Genomic DNA, 16,471 nt, shown 5'->3' with positions numbered 1-16,471 from the left:
AACGTGATGATGTAGACAGCGGTTGATGGTCAGTGAACACGATCCGAATCTAAGTACATGCGATGGCAAGTCGAAAGCCAAGAGCCTGGCTAGCGGCCTATGGGGCTGTGCGTCTCGACAGAGGACCAGCGTACGGTGCTGGTTGTCTGAGCTTGTGATGCTACGCTACTTACAATCTCGACGCGATGAGGGTGAGAAGGAAGAGATGATCAAGCACGGTCGGAAAAGTTAAGCTTGCCTGCTACAGCTGCTGCAGGTTGCAGGTAGAACAAGGGTCTCTCTCTCTCTCTCTCTCTCTCTCTCTCTCTCTCTGCCACTCACGACTGTTTTCATTTCGTCGATCACGGATCCGAGTCCAAACCTACAGACCAACGCGAGGACCACAGACCGTGAACCACGACGCGATAATTGTGAATCGCGTGGAGGAAACATTCGATCTTACATTCCGCTCCCACTCGTGACTACTCCCGACTGCCACGTGCTGCATGCTGCCACACCCTAGCCGCGGCGATTCGGCGAAAAGCCGTAAAGCAAGAAGAATCACAGAATTCGTGAATCGTGAATCGTGAATCGTGATTGTCGCAACCGTGCGTTGAGGCTGCTTTTCTGTTTGGCTGACTCGACTCTCATCAAATCGTGATTTATAGCACGTATCTGTAGAGCTGCTGTTGCATTCCGGTCAAAGGCACGTCGCAACCACAAACGGATCAAAGCCGGACTGCGCTCCTCTGCAGACATTCGTGATTCACCGTTCACGTTCGAGACTTTGCATATAATTGCCAAACTGAGCCTCTGCAACGTCGGCACCTTTCCACCTCTTCCTCTACCACCACATTTGTCATCCACATTGCCCTCGTATCGCATACTTTTACCACCTCTGGCAACAATGTCTACAAGCCGCCAACCCCTCTACCTCCGATGCGAGATGAAGCCGGCCGAGCACCGTGCCGCGCTCACCCCAACCACCGCCAAGGCACTCATTGACGCTGGGTTCGACATCACGGTCGAGTCCGACCCTCAACGTATCTTTGACGACAAAGAGTACACCGAGGTAGGGTGCAAGCTTGCCCCTCACAACACGTTTCACTCCCTGCCCGCCGACATCCCCATCATCGGTCTCAAGGAGCTTGAGGAGCCTGGTCCGGATCTGCCTCACACCCACATTCAGTTTGCTCACTGCTACAAGAAGCAGGCCGGTTGGGCGGATGTTCTGGGTCGATTCAAGCGCGGAGGCGGAAAGCTCTACGATTTGGAGTTTTTGGAGGACAAGAACGGCCGTCGTGTAGCCGCGTTTGGTTGGCACGCCGGCTTTGCAGGCGCTGCACTTGGTCTGTTGGCTTTGGCTGAACAGGTGCAAGGTGAAGACCAAAGGCTGGGTGCTCAAAAGGCTTACCCCAACGAGCAGGCGCTCATCGCACACGCCAAGCAGCAGATTGAGTTCATCAAGAAATCGCGCTCGGACGGCAAAGTGAAGGCGCTCGTCGTCGGAGCTTTGGGACGATGTGGTCGTGGAGCCATTGACTTTTTCGAAAAGGCCGGCGTCGCTTCTGAGGACATTGTCCGCTGGGACATCCAGGAGACCTCAGCCAAGCACGGTCCCTACCAAGAGCTGCTCGACGTAGACATCTTTGTCAACTGCATCTACCTCACCTCTAAAATCCCGCCTTTCCTCGACCAACCTACGATCCAAGCCGCTGGTCCCTCGCGTCGTCTCGGCGTCGTCGTCGACGTATCGTGCGACACTACCAACCCCAACAACCCTCTCCCCATCTACGACATCAACACCACCTTTGACAAACCTACCGTCGACGTCAACACGGGCAAAGGTAACCCGAGCTTGACCGTCATCTCGATCGACCATCTGCCCACTCTGCTGCCTAGGGAGAGCTCCGAGGGTTTCAGCAACGACCTGTTGCCCAGTCTGTTGCAGTTGCCCTACGTGCTCGGTAAGGACACCACCAAGCTCGACACGTTGGACGAAGGAAAGGGAGCCGTCTGGCAGAGAGCCGAAAAGCTCTTCCATAAGCACTTGGCAGAGGCTGAGCAGCACACAGCTTGAACAGCTCAAGGTCTGGCATGATTTATCTCTAAACCTTGTACCATATCCTTCTATCTCATGTTGCGCATTTGAGATGCAGCTCACAAAATTTCACCACCATGAAAGCTTGGCCAACTCAAACGATGTCCACTAACAGCGCCATGTGCGCATGCAGCTGTTGGACAATCGGTCTGAACTGGCTGTGTTCAAGGGCGTGCGATGCGATGCGATGCGATGCGATGCGATTGCAAGAGCTTGGATGTGACACAAGCCGCTGAGTGGAATGGTGATAACAGATTCCTTCACATGGTGCTAGAGTCACACGAGTCGAAGGTGCATGGGGAGAAAGGGCGGATGGAGGCGATGCGAGCGTGTGTGATGTATGCACAATGCTTGAAGCCTCCAACAGCGTCGTGGCTCGGGCTTGCGCTTGTAATGTTTCTTGTTTCTGGTAGCCAAACAAGAGAGGGTGGAACATGGTTGATGTACTGCTTCTTGGTTGCTGGGGTTTGCTTGGTCCGCGAAAAATTGTCCATCGAAAAAAAAGCCAGCCGCTTTGTGGCCATCACCACCACCTGCTGGTCGTCATAGTCAAGCCTTACGCAACGCGTCTGGTTGTCTCACGCTCCATTTTGCTCCTGTCATCCCTATGGGTGTTGTTGCGCACCGCCATTCGTCGGCGCACCTCCGTGCTGCTGTTTCAAAGCAACTTTTCGCGCGCGGTTCAACTCGAAGTAGCAAGACGCACAAATATGATGGTGCAACTTGGGCTTGCCACAGCTGCTGCAGTGAACGAGGTCGGTACGATCCTTCAAGCCCTTGTTCGCTGCGCGCATCGATTTTCGTGAATGAGAGACCTTCTTCTTAGGAACCGCGCGCAGGATTCCATCCCACAAAAGTGTACCGACATCGGAAGCCCATGTGGAGGGAGATGCTGTGGATGAGGAGACTGCTGACTGAGATGTTGAGAGCGCTGGTGTCAATGGATGAAAAGTGGAGCACAGTGATGAAGGTGTTGAAAAGAGTGATGGTACTTGTACTCGGAACACGGTCGAGCGACCGAGCGTGATTGTGAGCTGCAGCTGAGCCGCTGCTGAGCGAGAAGCGGCTGTCCACATGGTAAATCGTGTGAGTGCGAGCGCAAAGGTGCAAAGACGTGCAAGTGGCGTGACTGCGTTGGCGAAAGCGCGAGGATAGACGTGGTTGCGACAAGTGATGGTGAGAAGAACTCGAAAAATTGTCGCGTGGTTGTCAATCACAAATCACCAATCGTGAATACTTCTCTGCTCGCTCTCGACTTTGCCATTTCTCTCGTGCGGAAGAATACTGCGCCTTCCGAAATTAGCTTCCATTCCAACAACCTTCATACAGTTTCAAGACAGCATTTACGAACACCTCTTTGAACAGGTAGGCTCTCAGCCTCATGTACGTATTGATACAAGCGGGGCCTGTATCCTACAATTACGAGAATGCGAGATGTTTCAGATGAGGTTCAAATTTGCGTTTATAGAGGGAGGCATCATGGACCCAAGCTTCCGCTAAATATGTAAACAAGAGTTGAGCATCAATCATTCTTGTCTGCCCTCTTCTTACCCGGCACCAGCGTTTCCTCGGAAACATTGGTACTGGTGCTCATCAATCCTTGTCTCTCGCCTCGGCGTCCTTCCCTCCTGTCCGCTGCTGCAGCCTTGCTGTGATCAGCCTCATCGTCCTCATCTCCAATCTCAAACACTACATCACTGTTTGGCTGCGCACCCGCACTCCTCCCACCGTTTGGGCCCTGAGAAGTACGTTTGGCCTCGACATCGTCTTCGTCATCGCTGTCAGGCCCGTCGGGACCTCGTGCAGCAAATGTGTCGACCTCGTAGCCTTCGGCGTTGGGATCGTCGTCGGTCGCCAATTCGTCCGACATGGCGAGTCGCATATTGTTGCCCGTTGGACGCCAAACCCACGCGATGGCGGAGAACACGGCCAAGTACAGCAACGCGAGCCATCCATCCAGCAAGAACCACCGGTATTGCCATGTGTTGGGCGCGAAGCCTTCCCCGCCAGATTGCGAAAAGGCGATCGACGAGATGATGAAAAATGCAAACTGTCCAAACATGATCGCCATGAGACTGTCAGTATACAGAAGCAAAACGGTGATATGTGTCGGGGAAAGCCATGCTTAGAAAACACAACTTACAATCACGACAACGGCACCGAGCAAGATACGGTGAAGTTTGACAAACATGGACTTTTTAAACGTCTGCTTGCGTTGGGTGAGATGCTCGATGCTACGGTTGAGCGAATTCATGATCCAGGTGAGGAATGCTGTCAGCGTCATGGCGAGCGGGAAGATGAAGGCAAAGATCCACGCTCCTCCCTGTTCCAGCTGAATGAGCACAATACCGATCGAGTAAAGAACGCCAAAGATAAAGTGAGCCGCTGTGAGAAGACGGACTCTGGTCATGACCGGTCCGATGGAAGGCCGGATAACCCCGTAGCCCATTGCAACGATCAACAGCAAAAAGAAAGAGACCGAATTCCTCCCGGCGTCCAAGATGCTCGTCAGGACCAGCAAGAATCTTGCCATCGCCGTGACACCCGTATGATTGTTAACTTCTCGAATCCTAAAAAAGTCGATCAGATGCCCGTTTAGGTAGTAGTAGTACATCCACTGTGCCGCCATTTCAACGACAAGGAAGGCGATGGTACCTGAAATAAAGTACTGAACGGTCAACATTTCGTCCCTGTGCTTGATACACAGCGAGATCCAGTAGATACCAAGTGCGATGTAGGCGATGGTCATGGCAAAGTAAAAGTTGAGCTTGGGGTATTCGGCAGCCGGGAGATTGCCTTTGAACTTGTTGAAGAACTCGACACGGCCAGAGAATTCGGCATGGACAGAAAGATCACCTGAGCCAGAGGGCGCTGCTTCGAGGGATACGAGTGGAACCTCGGCTGGTAGACGAGCGCAAAGAAGAGGTGTAGAGGCATGCTGGTCAGCAAAGTGGTCCATGAACAAACGTATCAGTGAAGAAATGGGGGCAGCTCACTCGCACCGAAGCAGTAGTATCCGGTCTTGGTAACGTTGTAGCGCTGTCGAGTCAATTGAGCGTCGGGAAGCTGTCAGTATCAATCAGCTATCTTCTATTTGCCACTGCTAGTCGAACTCACCAACGTCTTGACCTCCGATAGACCGGCAGCACCGAAATCCATCCTTTGCAGCTGCACCGTGCTCGCCTTGCCTCCACTCTCATCCACAATAAAGTTACCCAGCTGCTCCTGCATACACAGGGTCTTTTGCACCGCCTTGGGCGTGCAGATGTAGCTCTTGAGCTGATATCCGAGCGCGTCCTTGTCGTCGCTCCACTTGCCAAGCTTGTCGAAATCAATAAACTCGTAAAACATGGTGGCTACAGTTCCCTTGGACCCCTTGTCAAAATAAGCTTGGATGTGGCTATCGTCGCCTGCAATCATGCCAGAGCATGTCTGACGCAGTTCATCCTTGTCCGAGATCGTTACGGTGAATGCTGTGACCGAGTACGCGAGTGCGAGCAGCAGCAGAAAGTTCGAGGATAAGAACGTCCGTATTGATGCTGGAAGCATCTTGGAATGAGTTCTTAGGCAAAGGCCTCTGTACCTTGTGACCGATTGGTGTCGCTCTAGACACGTAGAGACGGGCGTGTGATGAAAGAAGGGACGGAGGAAGGGAGGAAGGGTGTAAGGGTGAAAGAGGCGCTAAGACGGACCATTCCAGCAGCGCTCGTGACTGGCAACAGTCACGAATGCCAAGCCAGGTTGAATACGGAAAGATTCACACGTCACGATTGAATTGGTGTAAATCAACTCGGGTTCCAGGTGTCCGTGCGGGCGCCAGAGCACAGCCAGCCCGCTAAGCTGTCAGCAAATTCGATAGGGTCCAATACAGGACAGTTACTCAGGACTCACAGACTGTGACTAAGTTAGGTTTATCTTGATTTTCGGGCCCGCATTTCTTCTCAACATTCGTGATTCGTAGTAACTTAGCACAATCACGAACCAAGTTACAGCATACTTCGTAAACACAAAGCTAGAGGGCTGGCTCTGACTGTAGGTGAGCAAATGAATCTCAGCCGCCGGATGGTTGTGTGATGTGATACAGTCATATGAGGATCATTGCATTTTAAGTTATCTCGGAGAGCAAGTAACGCCGGAGCGAATGGCATGAGCTGAGCTGACCCGTAACCTGTGGCCAAGCAAAAGAAGCAGCTGCCGACCGTGAACGGTCTGGTTCCATCACCACCTCCTCCACTCCCTCACGACTGTTATTGTGAGAAGCTGAAAACTAGAAGTGATCAAAATTCGGTCACTACCATCCACAAAGAGAGGCGATTAGTGGTTCGTCCACCACCTTCACAACAGAGGTGGTCACGGTGCGCCTAGCGCTGGTCCGAAGCTCACTAGCGACCTTAAAAACAAGCTGAAGCAGCTCGCAACACGCCTCTTGTCGGGTGGGCAGAGGCTAGTTCAGACTTGTTGCCTTGCTACCACCACGGCCACCACTATCAACTTCGTCAAAGACATCGAAATGGAAGAGATTCGCTCGCTCATCAACGATGTACCCGCCGTATGGCGCGAAATGGGCCATCTCAAGCAGGCGTTGGTGGTGCTTAAAGCCGTCGCCGACTTCACGTATTGCGGGCTTACACCGCTGCTCTTTCTCAAGTCACATCTTAGCCTGCGCTCTTTCACTTTGGTTCCTCTAGTGGCCGTATGCTTCGTTGCTTCTGATACAGCCATGTACTTTGCCCTTTCCAAGTCCGCCGATACGACTCAGGTATGGATCGGTTTGCTGCTCGTCGGCTACAGTCTCTTCTTTTTTTGGTGGGCGCAGTACACCATGTCAAGGACACCGGGTCTCACAGCCGCCTTTTCGGACGACGAACCCACTTTTCTCATCACACAAGGGCCTTGGGCTTTCGTGAGGAACCCGTTGTACTCGGCATACCTTGCGTCGCTCGTTGCTGGCTTCATCGTTACCAGCTCTTCCAATCACCCAGACCACGGTCATGCGTTTCTGGTGTCACATGCAGGGGGAATCACCTTGTCGAGCCTGGTCGTCGCTTTCAGCATCTACTACCAGGCCATTAGGGAGGAAGAGGCCAAGTTCCGCTCGAGTAAGCTCCGGAGCAAGCACGAGGCGTACAAGGTGAAAGTGTGGTGCCTGTTGCCGCTCACCGACGTGTTTGGACGCTGAACGCCGGCGCAGAGTGTGGTGTTGCGACAATAGCTCAGACGTCTGCTGTACTAAATGTTCCATGAGCAGATATCGCTCATCGTCCAATCATCAAAGGGTGTCGGTCATTCTCACTCCGAAGAGCCGTGAGTCTTTACAACCTTTTCATACCAAATACGTGATTGGGTCAGAGTTGTGAGCAGATCGGCTCGATGCGTGAAGAAGAAGAACGAGAGAGACGATCGGCGATTTAGTCTTTTTCTTTAGTCAAGTCACGAGGCTCGAGGCTCGAACGATAGAGAAGCGAATCGTCAGTCGTGAGTGGGAAAAAAAAAGGCGAAAAAGCGAGCTGCGCCGTGTCGGTCGTCTCCGTCTCTCTCTCCCTTTGAACAGCCAGACGCAGACGATACACAATAGCAGCTCAAACAGTCGTGAGTGTTGCATTCACCCAAGAAAAGCACAAAGGCATCGGAAGATTCGACCTCGAAACATTCACGATTCTTTTTGACAGGACGTGGGATAGCCAGGTCAGAAGAACAACGTCAAGCACAGCAAGAGCAAGCAACCAACGTCAGAGTCAACCCTACGCTTGGGTCATTTGTTGTCACGCTCCCGCAGTCAGTCAGCCAGACAGCCGGTCGGTCGGTCGGTCGGTCCGCTGCTCAGCCATCGCATCCGCAAGCCCACAAGAAAGCAAAAGCAACAAGCGCTTGCCAACAACCGACCGTCTTGAACAAGCGGCAGCTTGTAGCCCACAACCCCTCTCTTTGTCGGCAGGTGGAAGCATACCGGCCATCTCGTGCTCAACAGGCAGACTGCCATCGCCGTGGCCGTCTCTATCAAGGTGATTGTTGACCTTGACCCTCGAGCTGGCTAGGCCATGCAAGTCTCCTCGCCGGTCCCTACCTCGACCTCGACATCGACACTGAATCCGCAGACCATCGTAAGCACCTCCAATGCAGCTTTGACCATCGATCCAGCTGCCCTTCTGGGTGGCAGCTTGAGCTCATCCCCTGCAACATCGGCACCAACAGCAGATCTATCAATATCAGCGGCTGGTGCAAATAGTGGCACGCACGCCATCGCTAGCACCAATACCATTAACAACTCGACCACAAACTCGATAGCCGTCAAACAAGAGCCAGATGACGAGCATGCATCGGCCCTATCCGCACCTCAGCATACCATCAGCCTCACAAAGATTGCAGGCGATACTCGCTCGAATCACAAGCCATCATCGGCATCAGCAGCACCAAACCTCAGTGTGCAGAGTCAACCACATGTCTCTGATCAGCACAGCAACGATCTCGGCGCCAAAGATCAACTCAGCGACCAGCCTGCATCGTTGGTCGATGTATTTCTGCAAAGTGACCACAAAGCCATCCTTCGGCCCGACCTGTCTGCATTTATAGATGCTCGAGATGTTCTTCGTCGACTTTTACCGTATCACGTCTGGAACATTCCGCACCACGATCTGCTCAAGGCGCTGGACCTGAAGGAAGACCCCGTTCTGAGCCAAGTCAGGTTGCGCAAACGTCGTCGCATGGCACATCTCAATGCTCGCAAGACCCTCGCGCTCAGTACTACAGATGCACCAGACGGATCAACCCAAGCCTCGGAGACTTCTGTCCAGGTCGGCTCGCAAATCGACAATCACGACAACGTTGGGCTTAATGAGCTGGGCCTTCCAACACCGCTGCCAGAGGTGCCACAGTCCGCGTTTCCGAGCCTCGATTTTACCGAGTCTGTCTTTGCGCGCCGAAATGCTCTCGCTTTACGCTTTCGAAAGACGCTTACCGCGCTCGACACTACCCACAAACGTGCGCCCAATACTTCACTTGCGCTCGAACATCTTGAAAGACTCGCGTATAGCGACGATCGAGAGCAGGTGCTGGCTCAAATAGAAGAACTCAAGGCGCTCAAGGCCGAGCTCGAGACATTGGAGGAGAAAAGGCAGATCGACGTAGCCGAGTCATCCGCCAGAATCAGCCTCAGCTTTGGCATCACCGACGAGATTGAGCGCGAACGCGAAAAAGAACGCGAGTTAGAGAGGATCAAGCGGCAACAAGAGAGGGCAGCTGCCAAAGCTGCCAAGCTTGAGAAGGAACGCGAGAACAGGCACCGTCTCGGCATCTTTACCCCGCCACCAGAGCCAGAAAAGACGCCTGCTCCACCATCGCCTGCTCCGGCATCGGCAGCCACTCCAGCGCCACCAACACTACCCATAGATGTGTCTGGGCCAGGCGTTCCGCCAGATACGGCGCTTGCTATGCCAAGTCCACTTTCGGGTAACAGCGCACCAACGAGCGCACCTGGAGCTTATTCTTTCCCTACTGGCACCAACCCTCTTCATGCTGCATCGATGCCCATGTCGCCGGCCGGGTCTAACGGCCTCCCAACTCCATCGCCGCACCTTGGTCCGCCCATGGTGTATGCATCTGTGCCAGGCGCGCCTTTCGGTCCAGCACCGCCGTTCGCCTCTACGTCTGCAAACCCGCCTACTGGGCCCAATGGAGCTCCGCTGCCATCAGGCATGACGCCAATGGGGGCTCCGACGTCTGCTCTCTTCAGGCCTTCCGTAGCACCGCAGGGAACGCCGTCGACTCCTGCAGCAACCCCCACCAAACCTCTTAGCAAGGCAAAAGCAAAGGCTGCTGCTGCTGCCGCTTCTGCCGGCGCAGCCATCATCCCAGGTACACCAGGCAAACCAGGAACTCCCAGTGCTCCAGGCGTAACACCAGGACCTACACCACATCGAGGCAGAGGAAGGCCACGCAAGCATCCGTTGCCAGGTACACCTGGTGGCCCGCCTGTTCCTGTTCCACGCAAGAAAAAGGAGAAGCCTGTCAAGCCACCTTCCGCGGCAGCGTCGGCACCAAGCACGCCAAGTGCACCAGGTGCAATTGCCGTGTCGCAGCCTTCCCTGCCACCGAGCGCAGCAGTTCCAGGTCAACAGACGCAGTCGCCGCCACCTCCTTCTCCCGTGACACCATCGATACCCGAACCGTCACCGGGCCACTCTGGTGAGATGATTTCATCTACGCTCCAGCCCACGATTGCAAGCATGCGACCACCGGCGAGCTCGCCTCCCAGCAATGCAGTATCATCGATCGCTGTTCGTCCGCCCACCATGCATCCGACTCTGACTAGCGCCACGAGCCTGAACACGCCGCGTGCCACACCTCGCGCCAAATCTTCGCCCTCGCCTGCTCCTCAGGCTGCTCGTCCAGCCGCCGCAGCCAAAAAGACGCCAGCAAAGGCCAATGGCACGATCAAGCAGCCGGCCACGCAAGCAGCACGAGCAGCACCGGCACCTGCACCGACCCCTGCAGCACCAGCAGCGAGCGACGCTAACCCGTCCATCCCAAACCATCCCATCCCGCTCCTCATCCCGGTTGCATCTCTTCCACGTCTGTCGGCATTGGGCATTCAGCCGACACCAAGCCCCCACATTCGACCTGTGATTGGGCGCGACGGCCAACCGCAGGGTCTGCAGGGTGCGCCTGTCGCCATCGATCCCGCCCAGAGCGTGCCGGCTGTTTTGCTGGGTATCAGCGAAGGCACTGCAGAGGCGAGCGCGGATGGCGTATCGCCGGGTGGAAACCAGCAGATCTTGCACATCTCGGTGGTGTTGAGCAGGTTGAGTCCTTCGCAGCTGAGCGGGCTGGCGGTTCTGATGCAGAGCCTGCAGGCTCAAGTTGAGGCTGGAAAACGCAAGTAGGCAATTGCCAAGTCTGCAAGTGGGGTTTGGTGGTTTTGCAATCACGAATGTTTGTGCAATTCAACTCTGTGCGTCACTTGTTTTCGCTTTTGTCTGTGATACTGTCCTTACGGGTAGTGTGTTTTATCTTCCTGTGTCGACATGGCTTACAGAAAGAACTTGCTGAGAGAGCGTGTATCGACCTGGGAAGGTTCAGTACTCACGACTGGATTCGTGATTGCAAAGCCACGCGACATGAAACGCGCACAGACGCGCAGAAATCGTGAATCGTGAATGGAGTTGTGAGTGTGCTGCGTTTCGAGCGAGCAAAGCGTGTGGTGAACTGGGCGCTTTGGTTGGACCCTGAAATCGAATGTCATGGATGACATACTCGACACGTTTCGGTCGACACTCGACCATCTCGGATCCTTCTTCCACAACACACCTCGCTGTCTGATTGACAGCTAGAGGCACAGTCGTAGTCTGCCATGTCTTGGAGCTGTCAACGCTGCCGGCAGCCGCTGCTGCTGCACCCTTCGGTATCATCCGAGATTGATCTCAACCAATCAGCCTACGACCTTGTGCAAGACTCGTTCATTGCTCCACGACATGCATCGTCGCCATCCACATCCAAAGCGCTTTTGCCCTCCAAGGAAAGCAGCTCTGAAGCTGCTCCAACTACGGCTTCGAGCTCGAGCTCTGCTGGACTCAGCACAAACGATCCGAATTCGCTCAGTGCACGTCTAGCCGCTTCATCGGCGCTCTTTGATCTACTATCGCATCCACCTCGGACCAAGACGGGTAGGACGTCACCGTCCGCATCTCGCAGTGGGAAAAAGGCACTCAGACTCCGTACACCAAACAATAGCTCGACGGTGATAGACCATCCGTTATGTAAAGCATGCACGGATACACTGTTGGAGATCATGGACACGCAAATGTCCGAAGTGCGCTCGCAGCGCGATTCGTATCTCGCTTTTGAGGCCGAGCTGCGCAAGTACAAGTTGCTACCTCAGATCCAACGTCGTGTTTCTTCTTCTTCATCGCCCTCTGTAGCCACTGAGAAAGATATGACGCACGATTTGACGGCGATACGACAACAGCAACTAGAAGAGTGCAAATCACTCCAACACGAAATCGCTCAACTGCTTTCTGACGAATCCTTCGCCCTATCCGAGCTCAAAGAAGCCGAAGCAGCCCGACTCTCCATTGAGGCACAACTGTCCACGATAGCAGAACAAGAGGCTGCCTTGCAACAGGAGGAAGAGCGCTTCTGGTCACAATACTCTCAACACTCGTTAACCCTGTCCAGATTGGAGGAGGACAAAGCGTCTTTAGCTATGGCTGTAGCGCACGACAGGGAGCTGCTATTACGCTTGCAATCGACAAACGTCTACACAGATGCGTTTTGCATCGGCCACTCGGGTGGTATCGCTACTATCAATGGGTTGCGACTCGGCAGGCTGCCGGGCCAGTCGGTTGAATGGAACGAGATCAACGCGGCTTGGGGTCAAACGGCGCTGTTGTTGGACGTGGTAGCAAGAAAGTTGGGCGTAGCGTTTAGAGGGTATAGGTTGATACCCAAGGGGTCTTTCAGCGTTGTGTATCGGTACGAAGATGCTCGATCTCAACACTATTCGAGCGCTTCGTCGACGTCGACTTTGTTTGCAGCATCGAACGACGCTACTGAAACAGAAGGCGAGGAAACGGCCGGGGAAAAGACAGTATACGAGCTCTACGGATCCTCGGATTGGCAGATCGGGCGTCTGTTGCAAAGTCGGCGGTTCGATCATGCACAAACTGGATTTTTGGCCTGTCTCAAGCAAGTCGTCGAGTTTGCAGCGAGTGCGGATCCAACGTTCCAGGCACCACACGCGATCAACAAGGATAAAATTGGAGAGGCGAGCATCAGGTTGCAATTCGGAAGCGACGAGACGTGGACCAGGGCACTAAGGCATGTCTTGGTCAATTGTAATCGGGTGCTCATGTGGGTGAGTGAGAGAGAGAAGCGCCAAGTGCAACAGGCGGATGGTCGAAGGGCCATGAGCAATGGTCAGGAGGCCGATACGAGGCTTGGCCAAGATATCACCGCTTAGGAAACAACGACGTTTGCAATGGAAATGATCATCACACTCGCATGCAGATCACGCTTTGGCTTTCTTTTACGTTTGTTATTTCAAGACCTCAGAGAAATCACGTAAGGCTTCACGGTCCTGTCGGCAGAGGTGAAATAACGTTAAGTTAGGTGGAAGCTACAGGAGAATTGATGGTTCAGATTGTGAAGCGAGGAAAGTGTTCTCTCTGTGTCGGTCACTGATAACTACTGTATCACATCACAGACGTGAGCGTGGGATGTGCCAATAATAGATTCGTGTGTTCGAGGCTGTGTGTTGGGGAAACGCCAAGACCTTGAGCCAGCAACCAGCTCAAACGACTTGAAACGACTCACGACTCGTGACTTGGGAAATTTCATTCACGACTTTCATTCGCCGTGTTTCGCCCCGAACCAAAAGACATGCGAGTCGTGAGTCGTGCAGAAAACACTCAAGTTTGTGCGGCTGTACGGCACTTTGCGCGCTGACGTTCACGTCATGCAAGTGGTGATGTCTCGGAAGGTACATTCACGATTCGTGATTCTGGTCGGGCCGAAAACAAGGAAGTTGCGCAGCACAACTCATGATTTTTGTGACTTTTGTGCTCAACACCAGATCGACAGCGAGTCGCGTTGAGCAAACATGTTTCAGACTGGTCAAGCTCGCTAGGGGAATTCTGGAAACACTCGCATCCAGCTTGTCCTCCTTCCCCTTTGACCACCAATACCATGACGGACATACATCCACCCGCCGCATCCTCCTCGTCCGGCCGCGTCGGCGGATTCAGCCACAGCAATAGGGACTCTCTTTACTCGCAGTTGCGTTGGTCATCGCATCATCAACCCACCACTCGCAAACGAAAATTGCAACTGCTTCGATCTTATTTACCGGATTGGATCATCACCATCCTTCTGGCCGGTCTTCTTGCTATCATCAACAACGTCCACGGATTTCGCCGAGAATTCTCTCTTACGGACACTTCGATCCAGCACACATATGCGGTGCACGAACGCGTCCCCGTTTGGCTACTGGGAATCTTGGCAGTTCTCATCCCCGTCATCATCATTGCTGTATTCTCACTCGTCATCTCTCGTTCGGTATGGGACCTGCACAATGGCCTGCTCGGATTCGTCCTCGCTAACGCTCTCACGGTGACAATCACCACAATTGTCAAGGTCACTGTAGGGCGGCCGCGTCCGGACTTGATCGATAGGTGTCAACCAGCGCCTGGATCAGCTAACGCGATACCATACGGTCTCGTCACGGACATCATCTGCACGGTCGGAGTCAATGACAAGACGCTTCGTGATGGATTCCGCTCTTTCCCGTCCGGTCACTCGTCGACCTCTTTCGCCGGCTTGACTTACCTCTCGCTCTATCTCGCTGGTAAACTGCACCTGTTCGATGGACGTGGACACGCGGTCACAGCCTGGTTATGCGGAACGCCGCTCATGGCCGCCACGCTGATCGCAGTGAGCAGAACGATGGACTACAGACATCATGCGACAGATGTCATTGCTGGATCACTGCTGGGGCTGATCATTGCCTATTGGAGTTACAAACTGTATTATCCGCCGCTCGCACACAGGCAGAGTCATAAACCCTACTCGCCAAGGATTCCGGCGGAACACTTGTCGGGTGCTAATGAGCAGCGGTATGCCGATGTCAGTGGTGAAGATGGTGAGGCGAGGTACAATCTTACCCACGGCAACGGTGGCAACGACTTGGATACCGAGCATGAAGCGGATAACGAAGCTCCAGGAAACTACACCAAGCCAAGTGCTGGAGGACGTGCGCTGGACATGTCGATGGACTATCCGGAACATGATACCGTGTCTCGAGTCTGAAAGAGCTGTGCGGGTGCAGGTACCGTCTCACTTCATGTAAAGCAGACCTTCACACCATGCGTCCTCATAGGCCCAATGTCCTGCAGACGGCATTGCTCGCTTTCATTCTGCTCGCAACTGAAGCTTGTTTTCGATGTACCCAACCAAGCCGCTTCTGTTGACAGCTTCACCAAGGGGTTTAGCTGAGCTGAATCCGTACGCAGCTTCGATCTCTACCTTGTAGCCTGACAAAAGCATCCCTGTCAACCTGGCGCGCGACTCTAGATCTGCTTTCGAGTCGCCTGATCCACGCAGCAGACGTGCAGCTATGAGGCGCTCGTCGTTCCTCAACGGAACTAGCGCGGCTGTAGCTACACTGCTTGATTCCTCGGATTCGGCTGCAGAGGTGGGGAGGAAGTCGGCCAGATCCACACCCAGCCACTCGATCCCACGCACCGGCGTGTGCAGCTGAAACTGCCGATGTATATCCACACCGTACGGATCCGCGTCGAATAGCCCCACCATCTTGACTGCTCCACGACAGCGCCAACACGTGTGTTGGTCTAGAAGTTGAACGAGCGACCTCGTGGCGTGGTCGGGATATCCTTTGGCTGTCAACAGTATCACATTGTTCCACTGTATACCTCGACAGTTTTCGTGTTCTGGCGAAGGTCCATGTTGAAGCAACGCTTTGAACACGGCTTCTTTTTCCACCACGATGACCAGATGCTCAACGTTGGCTTCTCGACCGCTGCAGTGCATCTCGATCGCCCATCCAGTATCGATGCTAATCTCAGTTGGGATGATCGTCGTCTGACGCAGCTTGCATTCAACCACTTGCTCGGGACTAGCAAACGGCGGTATCAGCCTCAAGGATCCCGAAATTATCCCTCGTGGACTAGCAACGATCCCCAACTCGAGTCGATCCCGACATCCGAGCAGCGTGACGACCTGATCGATGATCCTGTTCGATGCCTGCTGCGACGGGAACAGATCTAGGCTTTGGTAGTACATGTCACTGCTCTCGTTTCCTCAAATCAGCAAGAGGTTCGTGGCAACACGCTGTCATCGCGGGACTTGGGGCGGTGAGACTCACCGCTTGGTGACGAGCATACCCCTCACCATGTTGCGCTGGATCAATTCGAGGATTCTTAACACTTGCGCTACCATGGCGATCACAACAAGGAGATTAGTTGTTGCGCACCGAGCCAAAGATCAGGGATCGAATCAGGCTCACCGAATCTTCGCATCCCCACCACGCCTTTTGTGGGAAAGCTGATGTTGCTCTGGCCTCGATCGTCGTAGACGGCTTGATTCTCAGCTTGACTTGGATATTCTGTCTTCGTGTCGATCCTTGTTGGTGCTGCAAAGGTACACAGTCTTAATTGCGTCTTTTTGGGACGCTTTGTCTGGCGTTTCTCTTCTTGGTCAGAGCGTCCATCGGCGGGACACGAGTGCAAGCTAGTAGCCTGAGCAGCGAGTTGACGCACCAGGTCGAGGATAAGCTCGTCGATGCGCGCCAAGATGGCGATCGATGTGCGCGTCATAGTGTGCGTGCGTGACGGTGGCAGGTTTAGAGGCAGTGTTGCGATGGAAAGCAACTATCGCGCCTCG

General features: G+C 54.0%; 8 protein-coding genes across 8 annotated transcripts; 5 read left to right on the top strand and 3 right to left on the bottom strand.

Annotated features, from left to right (window-relative positions):
- Nucleotides 1–886: 886 nt before the first annotated feature.
- UMAG_04268 (putative saccharopine dehydrogenase (NAD+, L-lysine-forming)) lies at nt 887–2,059 on the top strand (the record flags this gene model as incomplete). The annotated part of the gene is made up of 1 exon (XM_011392430.1): nt 887–2,059. One exon carries the CDS (start codon nt 887–889, stop codon nt 2,057–2,059), a length of 1,173 nt encoding a protein of 390 aa, XP_011390732.1.
- Nucleotides 2,060–2,685: 626 nt separating this feature from the next.
- On the bottom strand, nt 2,686–3,156 carry UMAG_10425 (mitochondrial 54S ribosomal protein bL32m; the record flags this gene model as incomplete). The annotated part of the gene is made up of 1 exon (XM_011392475.1): nt 2,686–3,156. The coding sequence occupies one exon, from the start codon at nt 3,154–3,156 to the stop codon at nt 2,686–2,688; it is 471 nt and encodes a 156-aa protein (XP_011390777.1).
- A 446-nt stretch (nt 3,157–3,602) lies between these two features.
- Nucleotides 3,603–5,629, bottom strand: UMAG_10424 (uncharacterized protein; the record flags this gene model as incomplete). Its single annotated transcript, XM_011392474.1, has 4 exons — nt 3,603–4,130; nt 4,224–4,981; nt 5,077–5,119; nt 5,198–5,629. 4 exons carry the CDS (start codon nt 5,627–5,629, stop codon nt 3,603–3,605), a joined length of 1,761 nt encoding a protein of 586 aa, XP_011390776.1.
- A 961-nt stretch (nt 5,630–6,590) lies between these two features.
- Nucleotides 6,591–7,259, top strand: UMAG_10423 (uncharacterized protein; the record flags this gene model as incomplete). The annotated part of the gene is made up of 1 exon (XM_011392473.1): nt 6,591–7,259. One exon carries the CDS (start codon nt 6,591–6,593, stop codon nt 7,257–7,259), a length of 669 nt encoding a protein of 222 aa, XP_011390775.1.
- An 859-nt stretch (nt 7,260–8,118) lies between these two features.
- Nucleotides 8,119–10,959, top strand: UMAG_10422 (uncharacterized protein; the record flags this gene model as incomplete). The annotated part of the gene is made up of 1 exon (XM_011392472.1): nt 8,119–10,959. The coding sequence occupies one exon, from the start codon at nt 8,119–8,121 to the stop codon at nt 10,957–10,959; it is 2,841 nt and encodes a 946-aa protein (XP_011390774.1).
- A 467-nt stretch (nt 10,960–11,426) lies between these two features.
- Nucleotides 11,427–13,034, top strand: UMAG_04265 (beclin 1; the record flags this gene model as incomplete). Its single annotated transcript, XM_011392429.1, has 1 exon — nt 11,427–13,034. One exon carries the CDS (start codon nt 11,427–11,429, stop codon nt 13,032–13,034), a length of 1,608 nt encoding a protein of 535 aa, XP_011390731.1.
- A 725-nt stretch (nt 13,035–13,759) lies between these two features.
- On the top strand, nt 13,760–14,878 carry UMAG_10421 (uncharacterized protein; the record flags this gene model as incomplete). Its single annotated transcript, XM_011392471.1, has 1 exon — nt 13,760–14,878. The coding sequence occupies one exon, from the start codon at nt 13,760–13,762 to the stop codon at nt 14,876–14,878; it is 1,119 nt and encodes a 372-aa protein (XP_011390773.1).
- Nucleotides 14,879–14,980: 102 nt separating this feature from the next.
- Nucleotides 14,981–16,404, bottom strand: UMAG_10420 (uncharacterized protein; the record flags this gene model as incomplete). Its single annotated transcript, XM_011392470.1, has 2 exons — nt 14,981–15,852; nt 16,095–16,404. 2 exons carry the CDS (start codon nt 16,402–16,404, stop codon nt 14,981–14,983), a joined length of 1,182 nt encoding a protein of 393 aa, XP_011390772.1.
- Nucleotides 16,405–16,471: the final 67 nt, after the last annotated feature.

Source organism: Mycosarcoma maydis, chromosome 12, assembly GCF_000328475.2.
Source record: "Mycosarcoma maydis chromosome 12, whole genome shotgun sequence".
Lineage (NCBI taxonomy): Eukaryota > Fungi > Basidiomycota > Ustilaginomycetes > Ustilaginales > Mycosarcoma > Mycosarcoma maydis.
The sequence above is the reverse complement of the archived record's forward strand: the minus strand, read 5'-3'. Positions and strand labels throughout refer to the sequence as shown.